This window comes from Echinops telfairi, unplaced genomic scaffold, assembly GCF_000313985.2.
Source record: "Echinops telfairi isolate 266 unplaced genomic scaffold, ASM31398v2 ScPeMD7_16;HRSCAF=60, whole genome shotgun sequence".
Taxonomy (NCBI): domain Eukaryota; kingdom Metazoa; phylum Chordata; class Mammalia; order Afrosoricida; family Tenrecidae; genus Echinops; species Echinops telfairi.
This window is the reverse complement of record NW_022103913.1, coordinates 8,587,565-8,597,978: the sequence shown is the minus strand read 5'-3', so window position 1 is coordinate 8,597,978 and position 10,414 is coordinate 8,587,565. Positions and strand designations below refer to the sequence as shown.

The following is a 10,414-nucleotide window of genomic DNA, read 5'->3' as shown; positions in this document are numbered from 1 at the left end:
CGCGCCGGCCCCCCGACCCCGGGCCTTTCCCTCCGATCGCACTCAGCCTGGCCCCTGGGGGGCGGGGGGAAGTCAGCCCGGTCGCTTCGCCCCGAGACCACCGCAGGGACGTGCAGACGGGCACTGCCCCACCCCCGTCAGCACCCGCCGGGCGGCTTGGTTTTGCAAAACCTGGAACGTGAAGTTTTGTAACCCGGTTTCGTTCACGGACAATGCATCACGCGTGGTTAGCCACAGCTTTAAAATGGTGGTTTTGTGTTTTTAATTTTAACGTTCTTTTGATTGGCTGTGCGATGGCTGTGCCAAGTTGATGGTCACATCAATCCTCGGTGCCCGGCAGGGGCTGGACGCTCGGTTAATTGAGTGACGGGCTGTAATTCACTTCATCGATTACCTAATGGGGAGCGGTCGGCAACTTTTCAGTTTTCAGCTACAAAAAGGAACCGTGTGTTGAGTCTCCTTCGTTCTGCGTTTTTGAACATAGTTATTTGCGTAGAATAAGTCCACCAGTCTTATGAAAAACATTGCCATACAGCCACCAGAGAAGCTGTTCTGGATTCTATTCCTCCAGGCGCATTTGGGGATGATGGCCCAGGAGAGAGTTGACTGCCTGCTCAGAGGGCCCAGAGCTGTGCAAGGCCGGCCACACCATGTCGGCGCACTGGTTGGAGATCCAATCAGTGTCTTGTCTTAAGTTCCCTTTCGCTGAAATGGGAAGTCAGCATCTCAGTGATTGCTTACAACTCCTCCGTAAAAGCAAGAGAAAACCGATTCCGGGGTAGCTTGAACCAACTAGTGTGGTCCCCGACCCAGTTAACCCCACATCAAGGTAGAGTTCAGTGCTGGAATAAGCACACACTAGACATGCTTGCACACACTTGTGAACAACTTGGTTGTAGTGGTCTGATGCGTCAAGGGCGTACGGTTGCTAGGGAAGGGGTTTTAAGAGATTATGCTGATGGTAAATCACTAGATACTAAAACAGCTTTCTTTGAAGACATGTGAAAGGTTTCTGGTGTCATCTCCCCACCCGTGGAAATGAAAGGAATTTGATTTACCACCTATGGATACATCACATTTGCCAGATAATTGCTTCAGCTTTTACTCTGATCATACTGTATACAGTTCCTTTCCAAACGATCACATACACTATCCAAGTTTTTGAGAAGGAAAATGTTCTATTCTTTTAGATACCCCATAATCAGTTACTGAATGTATAAATGGATGTTGACTATTTAGAGCAGTGGTTCTCAACCTTCCTCATGCCGCACAACCCTTTAATACAGTTCCTCATGTTGTGGTGACCCCCAACCATAAAATTATTTTTGTTGCTACTTCATCACTGTAATTTTGCTACTGTTGATGCATTGGGCGACCCCTGTGAAAGGGTCGTTCAACCCCCAGGTTGAGAACCGCTGATTTAGAGGAACCTTTTTTTTTTTAATATAACCTTGATCTTCTCTCTCAATATGATTATTGTGTTGCCTTTTACATCTCGATATGAAACTTATAATTAAGATGATACCATGGCTTATCTTCATGTGATTAGTGGTATCTGACGCTGATTGGACAGTTGCTTTACTAACCCTTCTAGAGCCGCTTGGAGTTGTAGAGCAAACTTTGAATGACATCCCTACGTCCACTGTGCTGTCCAAAGGATGTCTTGCCAAAGGTTGTGCTATGCGGTCCTGCTTTACTCTGCTGCGCTGTACTCTCTTTCTCTGTAGTTACAGGACACCCTCCACTTTGCTAAGAGATACCCTAGGCCGTCTTTTAGAGACATCCACAAGTCTGTACCACCATAAACATTTAGCAAAGAGGGATTTATTTTTAATGCAAATGGTTTTAAATCTTCACTGCATTTGATTTTTAAAACTTAGTTTTTCATTTTGGGTGGCTTCTAATCTTCACTAGTATATTTTTTTTAACAAATTGTGGCCACAGCTGTTTGCAGCCAGAAGTACAGCAATCTCCTGTTTTAAAGCGGTGGGAGCACCCTTGAGTATCTGTAAGAAAGCACCTAAATAAGGAGAGGGCTGGGCTGGGGCAGAGCCGAGGAGCAGAAAGTAGTTGAGCCAATTATAATTTAGCAGGGTTACAACTACTAATCCTAGATCTCCAAGCGTGGAAGGTTTCCTGTGCGTGTGCATATGTATCACATCTGATTTTAGTAGGATTTAATTAGCCCTGCAGCCCTGTTACTGACGAGTTTACTGGACATGAGTACTTGGCTCCAGTTCTCGCCGGGGCTCTGCAGTGATGCTGAGCAAGTCTGATCATTTGTGGATTCATTATTGGCACTGTAAATTAACTGTGAGCTGAGCAGAGCCATGTTTACTGAACTCAAAAGCAAACCAGCTTGAAATCTTCCACCCCCGTCCCCACACACATAAAAAATTATATTCTACCATTATATAACCTTCTGAAATGTAATACAGGATTGCATTTTAAACTCATTACCACCATGGTGCTTCTAGAAGATGCATCCTGTTTACCTTGGAGTTTTCTATATGCCCTGGGCCTCAGTTTAAGCAGCATGAGACCCCGAGGAGCTCTCTGGTCAAGTCCAGCTTGTGTGTGCTATCATATTTGAAATAAACACTAGATGCTTTAAAAAAACACACACAAACAAACTGTAGGTCCATATCAGAAGAAAACAGATTTGACTCCTCCTGCCCTGAAAATTTGAGATTGCAATTCTGTTGTCTGTGGATGCGTCTCATCTGAAACTGCATGCATCGAAGAGCCGATTTGCACCGTTAGGAGCCCTTTTGTAGATGTCTTCTTTGCTGCCCTCAGTCTTTCTTTGCTGCCATTCTGCTTTTCTTTCCTGGCTGCTAATTGGATTAAAGCTGTTGTGCCCGCCATGGCGTCTGGAGATGACAGTCCAATCTTTGAAGATGACGAAAGGTAAATGTCTTGTCTGCAGACACGTTAGCTTTGGAAACGTTCAAAAGTGTGGTCATCTTTCAGGAGACTGGTTTATCCAGGCTGCTTGGGATACCTTGCATAATGCATCGTTCCGGACACCCCAGGGTGTGAGGCAGGGGGAGCTAGAACTTGACACGGAGGGAGTCACCCTTCTAACACGACCGCCTTCCCCCAGGGCCTGGATGTGAGGGCTCCAAAGCCCTGCCTGTACAGAGTTCCTGGAACCTTCTTCAGAATGACCCAGTCCCTTTCCGACCTCAGATTCAGAGAGGCTGCGCAGAGGTGGAGGGCGCGGGGAGGAGTACACACACTGAGACCCTGTCTCTGCCCCATCATATGCCTTTAGCCTCTCTGAGCCCCCATTTCGTCTGACAAACAGGGATACTAGCACCCGTCTCCTGGTGAGGATCTTCATGTGGACCTCTCAGAACAGTGGCTGGCACCCAGGAACTTAGTGAACTGTTGGATATGCTAATTACAACAGTAATAAACATTAGGTCTCTGAAAGCTAAAAGCCCATGCCTTAGAATAATGCACAAAGTATTTGTTTACATGGTGCCATTTTTAAGCAAACTAAAGCCTTTAAAACAAAAACAAAACAAGCTTTCCTTTGATAGTGCCAAGAATTACTATTTTCCATCACATTTCTTCGTATCGTTTTTATCTCCATGGTAGGAGGACATCTCCACCCATGACTGCTCTTGCTCAATCAGCGCTTGTTCAAGCAAGCCCCAAGTCATTACACTCAACAGGGGAAGTTTGGAGAGCTCATGTGTTGGAGAGACTAGATCTGGGAAGAAGAAGAGAAAAGCAATTATTAAGCTTTTCAAATAGGGTGGGAGGGGTAGGGTGTAAAGACTTAGGGACCTTCCCAGGTACGATTCTGCAGCCTAGCCTGGAAGAGTACTGAGGCTAAACTGATAGATCCTTAATCCTATTACTAGTAAGGTGACTTTGTTTGGAATTATCGGACGGTTTGCCCACAGATCGTAGTTTGTGTCTTAAAGGCAGAGTGAGTACGAGGGTAAGATCATTCTACGTTCAGGTATTGTGCTCAGATTTCTAGGGCATCGCGCTCATACTTGATCATTTTAGAATATTTGAAATGTTGTCATTTTCACTTTAGAAGGAGTGCTTAGTCATTGTCTTACCATTTTGGCACACGACAATTAACTTTGTTTGATTCCCCTAGCCCTCCCTTTAGCCTAGAAAAAATGACGGATCTCGTAGCTGTTTGGGACATTGCTCTAAGTGACGGAGTCCACAAGATTGAATTTGAACACGGGACCACGTCAGGCAAACGTGTGGTCTACGTGGATGGAAAGGTAGGAAAAAATGTTACTCCGTACAACGCTGTATGGAGAGAAGGCGGATTTGTCCACGGAGCCTCTCCTATGAATTTGGGGCTTTGCTCCTATGATCCAGCCCTTTGCTTTTGGCCTGCATCATTCTGTGGAAAAGTGCAAACCAAGAAGAGTTAGAGAACTCATAGACTATAACAACTAATATTCATACTTACCAGCCTTGATTTTCTAAAGCCTTGACATTAGGGATTAATAAAATTGCATAGAAATAATGCTGCTATTGCTCACTTTGATTGTATTTCTTAAATTAAACTTAAAATTGCCTTCCATTTATTTGTCCCCAACTTTTATGTTTTATTACTTAGGAAGAGATAAGAAAAGAATGGATGTTCAAATTAGTGGGCAAAGAAACCTTCTGTGTTGGAGCTGCCAAGACAAAAGCAACCATCAACATTGATGCTGTCAGTGGTTTTGCCTATGAATACACCCTGGAAATCAATGGGAAAAGTCTCAAGAAGTATCTGGAGAACAGGTCCAAGACCACCAACACCTGGGTGCTGCACTTGGATGGGGAGGACTTTAGGGTTGTGCTAGGTAAGTTAATGATGTGTCCACATGATATGTTCTTTTGGGATGGCTGTTCAATTGCTTCCTATAACTATCCAGACCTTTCTTAGGAGCTTCAAATAGGAAAGGGAATGTAAGTGAGGTGTATTTTTAATGTGCCCTGTATAAATGAGAGATTTATTTAACCCACTGTTTTGTAGGTAAGCTATCTGAAAGTCAGTTTTTATTGTGATTGGATTGAGGGTTTTAATCTTCTATTTATTAAAAAAGGGGGGTACAGCTATTTGTTTCTGTTGGGCATTTCTCTTCATAAGCTTATCATAAAGGCATTTAGAAATTTAAGATACATTAATAAAAGGGGATATATTTCTCTAGGTAGCAATAAGCCTAGGACTACATCAGGTCAAAATCATCGAAGTCAAAGTCTTGATATAGTCAATTGAAAAAAACAGATGGCCAGGATTTTCCATTTTTGTTAGGCCCACAAAACTTACAAGACAAATGTTTACCACTCACCACTTTTCTTCTATTCTAGGTCCTCCTAGTATTTCTTGCTTTTCATATCACCTAGTCAGTACTGTGTAGATCGTCTCAGTAATTCACTGACCCATTTATTCAGGTAATGATTACTACCTCGTTATGTGCTGGTGAGTGAACTGGGCACTCACCGAGCTGCAGAGATGAGCAGACCTGGTCAGTCTAGTTCAGGGGTCCTCAAACTTTTTAAACAGGGGGCCAGTTCACTGTCCCTCAGACCCATTGGAGGGCCAGACTATAGTTTAAAAACAAACTATGAACAAATTCCTTTGCACACTGCACCGATCTCATTTTGAAGTAAAAAAACAAATGGGGCAAAAACACCCAGGGGGCCGGATAAATGTCCTTGGCGGGCCGCATGTGGCTCGCGGGCCATAGTTTGAGGACGCCTGGGTTAGTTGCATGCTAGCGTGCCAGTACCTTTTTTTCTAATGAAAAATATTTAGCAAGTAATAAAGACACCTGGTTTAGAAAACAAAAACCTTCGGTGTAGTTTATTTATTGAAGAAACGGAGTCATTTGTCTTCAGGAGTTTCCTATCGTCTGGATTTTACTGGCTGCATTTCTGTCTTTTATAAAGCCAAGTCCCTGTCATCGAGTTAGTTCTGACTCAGAGGGACCCCAATAGGGCAGATAGCACTGGGGGTTTTGAACTACCGACCTAGTGGTTAGCATGAAACCCACTAAATTGGTAATAAAATAGTTGAACTACTCCCAACTGGTGTGTACTTCAAGCATTTCTAATCTTTGCTATTAAGAGCAATGCTGAATGTGTTTCTATATAACATTGTGTTAGTCCGGGTTGACTAGAGAAACAAATTCATAGACACTCATATGTGTATAAGAGAGAACTTTATGTCAAAGAGCAATTGTACATTAAGAAAACATCCCAGCCCAGTCCAGATCAAGTCCCTAAGTCCTATATTACCCCATATGTCGATACTATTCATAAATTCCTCTTTTGACTCACGCAACCATGCAATGATGCTGAATGCAGGAAGATCAGTGGGTGGAAAGTCTTGTGGGTCTGCACGTGGCTCCTCCAGCTCCAGAGCTATGGCACCATCAGCATAGCTCTGTGTGGCTTGTCATCAGGAATACGAAGCAGAAAGAGTGGATCTGGCCTCTAGTGAGCTATTTATCTCCAGAGTGCCTCCAAATGAGGTCACCAAGCTGCGACCCAACTCACAGGCTAAACCCCACCCCTTCACCCCTTAATATTCTCAGGTTGACACCAGTTATGTAACTGCCACCACCAGTGATGGGAAACTGAAGGGGACATTAGGGAAATGGCTTTATTTACAATAATATCTAGTGGAGTAAGATAGGATAAATTTAACCAAAGATGTAAAGGACCTACACAACATAAATGATACAACACAGCTGGAAGAGATTAAAGGAGACTTAAGTAAATAAGTGGGAAATATTCCATGTTTATGGACCGGAAGACACAATATTTTTAAGATACTGATTCTACCCCAAGTGATCTATAGATTCACTACAATCCCTATCAAATCCCAACAGTTTTCTATATAGAAATGGAAAAGCCAGTCTTCAACTTTAAGTGGAATGGCGAGAGGCCCTGAATAGTGAAAGCAGTGTCGAAAGAGAATAGCAAAGTAGGACTTGCACTTCCAAGTTTTCCAACATGCTGTAGTAATCAGAACGGCCTGGCTATAGACGCGTAGGGCAGTGGAACCAAACTGAGAGTCCCGAAATACCTCATGCCTTGGCAAGGGCGCTAAGTCCATTCGTTGAGCAAAGCAGACTCTCTTCAATAGTGTTTGGAACGTTTCTACACAGGGAAAATACAGCAGCGTCCAGGCCTCACACTGTCTATAAACACAAATTCAAAATCAATGAAGGACCTAAATATGTAAACTAAAATCATAAAATCAAAGAAGAAAATGCAGGGGCATTCTGGTGTGAGGCCAAACTTTTCACAATGGCTTAACTAATGTAATAACAAAAGCACAAACAGCAAAAAATCAAAATAAATAAGTGGGACCTCATAAATATTAAAAACATATATGTGTCAAAAGACTATACCAAAAAAAAGCATAAGCTGCTGACAGGGAGAATATTTTTTGAAACTATGTATCTAGTGAGAATCTAATAACCAAAATATCTGCAACACTTCATCCACTTAATAAGAAAAAGACAAAACTGAGTCATAAAATGGAGAAAGGATTTGAATAGCCATTTCACCAAAGAGGACCTCAAATTCCCACTGGTGCCATGGAAAGATGGGATTAGCCACCAGAACCACAGTGAGCTGTCACTTTTACTCCCATGAAAATGGCTGATGTGAAAAGAACAAAAAATAGCACATGTGAAAGATAGGAGGACCTTGGAACCCATACAGGGGACTTCCAAAAGTCTGTGGGACAGTTACACGCTCTTTTTATTCAATCTGTCCACAAACTTTTTGAAATCCCCACGTACACGCTGGTGGGCATGCAAAATAGCACAGCCACTGTGGAAAAGAGTTTGGCAGTTCCTGAAAAAGCTACAAGTAGAACAGCCATGTGACTCCCGATTCCCCTCCTAGCTGGATGTCCTCCAAGGCCCAAAGCAGAGCTCCACCTGCACCAGAAAAGATGAGTCAGTGGGGCAGTGAGTTTATGTATTACCAGGAGGAGGAGAAAAAGCTCCGACAAGGAGGTGAAACGGTTGCTCAGGGCCACTGATTGAACAGATAAAAGACTGTTGAATTGGTAGGTGTCCTGCTGTATTCCACCAACAAAAATAAAATAATTAAAAAATATATATAACCAAGTAGGCTTTGAAAATGAAAATCTATCCTTCTTCCATTAAAATATTATAAATCAAAGTTGAACTCCTTCTGTATTACAGGTGGGACAAAAGGCGACTAGTGTCTAGTTCACTCTCCACCCCATGCAAAGGCAGTAAAAGGACTTTCATGCAGTAATTAAGACAGAGGGCTGGGTTAAGGGGACGTTCTGGCAGTCACGTTCTTTGCCTTTCGCCGGCAAGACCTTGGTAGGGGGCAACGGGGAACATCTGCAGTGATAAAACAGGGTCTGGCAGGAGAGATGACATTTCTTGCTTATCAAGCAAACAGGATATGGTAAGGGGTCCAGAGAGCCAAGGTCTGTCAGGATATTGAGCAGGGCAGTGGTAGGGGCAGCTAGCTGCTGGCAGTTTTAAACAAAATGGAGTCCTTCATACTAAGCTGGGTGGCAAGATCACAATGCCTTGGTGGCAAAGAAACTGTCTTCCAAAAATTTAAAGCAAAAGCAATATTGAATGAATAGATTTGTTCTTATGCCTCTTAGAATATGGGACAGATTCTAAGAATATGGGACAGATTCTAAGAATATGGGACAGATTTGGGGACAAATTCCCCAACTTGGGAAAGTAGGATTGCTGGGTCAAAGGATTTGCCGTTGGAATTGATGTTTCCCTAGTTCCCCCTCCATGACGCTTTTACCATTTTGTATCCCACTAGGTGTTTTTTTCCCTAATGTTCTGAAAAGGTTTATATTTAGCGTTAGCCAGCTAGACTCAGTTTAGGTGATTCTGATAGTGTTGGCAACATCTAGAACGTCGCAGTCAGAAGCTCGTAGCCTCTTCTGGCTGTCGGGCCGGATCAAGGTGTTGACCTTGGCTGCTTCACAGCGTGTTTGATCTGGTGCTTGGAGCACCCGTGTGTAGCTATCCTAGACCTTCTTCACGGCAGCCCCCATGATCCAGTGTTTCCGCGTGTTGCTCCGGGGGGCACTCTTCCAAGGGCATTCGGGCTGCCCTCTTAACCTCAGGTCAAGGTCTTGGGCCACCGGAAGGTGGGTGACGTGCGGATCTTTATTTGTGTGGCTGTGGACGCCTTTCGGCACGGCCTTCTTGGCCTTTAATGCCGTTGCTTTGGCTTCCGTGTGGGGAGGGGCAGGGGCTCGCTTTTCGTCTTTGGCGCCCATTTTCATAAAAGGGCCTTCCACTAGGTATTTCCATACAAGCTTCCAACAGAATATGTTGCTAGACTTTTGAATTGTTAACATTCCGATAGGTGAAAAACGGATATCTTTGTTTCCCTTTCTCGTGGTTGAATGAGGCTGGGCATCTTTTCCACCTGAGGTTTAAAGGCCTTTTGTGTTTCTTTCCCAACAAGTGCCTCCTCATATTATTTTGGGTTGTCCACCTCTTTTTCTCTTTAATTTCTAGATGTGATATTAGGAGCCCTGGTGGCTCAGTGGTGAAGGCACTTGGCAGATCATTGGCAAGTCAGTGAGATTTGAATCCACCAGCTACTGAGCAGCTGCTCTGCAGGAGGAAGACGAAGTGGCTGCTGTAAAAATGCACCACCCTGGGAACCTGAGGCAGCGGGTCCACTCTGTCCTGTAACGTAGCCACGAGTTGCCGTCAACTCAATAGCAATGGGTCTTGGTTTTTATTAGCAAGGCTAGCCCTTGGTGCTGTGGGTTTCAAATATATATCTCCCAGTTTGTCATTTATCTTGGGACTTTGCGTTGAACATGGATGGCTTTTTAAAAAATCTTGCAGAGGTTTTATTTTTCATCTAGTCAGCTTTATTCAGCTTTTCTTTTATGGCCTCTGGGTTAGCTGTATCTTCAGGGGCATGGCAAAAAGCTATTAGTAGGCTACACCAGATAAAATGCCCCTGTTCGCTGCCATTGGGGTTTATTTCAGCACCGTGAGCACACATTGTGTGTGTGACAGGCTGGCTTTCCTTTCAGCCACAAGCCCTCACAAGTCCAACCCGAGGCCTCTCTCAGACTCTGAGGCTCTCTCTGCAGAGTTATGGGGAAGAGGATCCCTCTGAGACTGGATTTCCCAGATCAGCGGCTTACCCGTCGGTCAGGCCTTGACTGGTGCTTCACACCCGACCCCCAGAGAAGTTTTGGATCCCTGGACTCCCTGTTCACATACCGGTGACACTGCTTCCTCTTCTTCATTAAAACACCGAAAATGTATCTTCTGGCTCTGTCACCCCTGCCATCCCCCAAGACACTGACACTGACAGGTAGATCTAGGGATCCACCCCCCAGTCACCACACACACACACACACACACACACACACACACACACACACACA

General features: G+C 44.2%; 1 protein-coding gene across 2 annotated transcripts in view; it reads left to right on the top strand.

The window, feature by feature from the left end:
- The first annotated feature begins 1,403 nt into the window (after window positions 1-1,403).
- Window positions 1,404-10,414, top strand: part of FAIM (Fas apoptotic inhibitory molecule) — a 15,708-nt gene continuing 6,697 nt past the window's right edge. The window contains exons 1-3 of one of the 2 annotated variants that reach the window (XM_045287495.1): window positions 1,404-2,910; window positions 4,124-4,256; window positions 4,601-4,829. In XM_045287495.1, the coding sequence (XP_045143430.1) occupies window positions 2,867-2,910; window positions 4,124-4,256; window positions 4,601-4,829 (406 nt within the window). In that variant the 5' untranslated portion in view covers window positions 1,404-2,866. The remainder of the gene's footprint in view (window positions 2,911-4,123; window positions 4,257-4,600; window positions 4,830-10,414) is intronic. The other variant, XM_004712088.2, reaches the window with a different exon arrangement.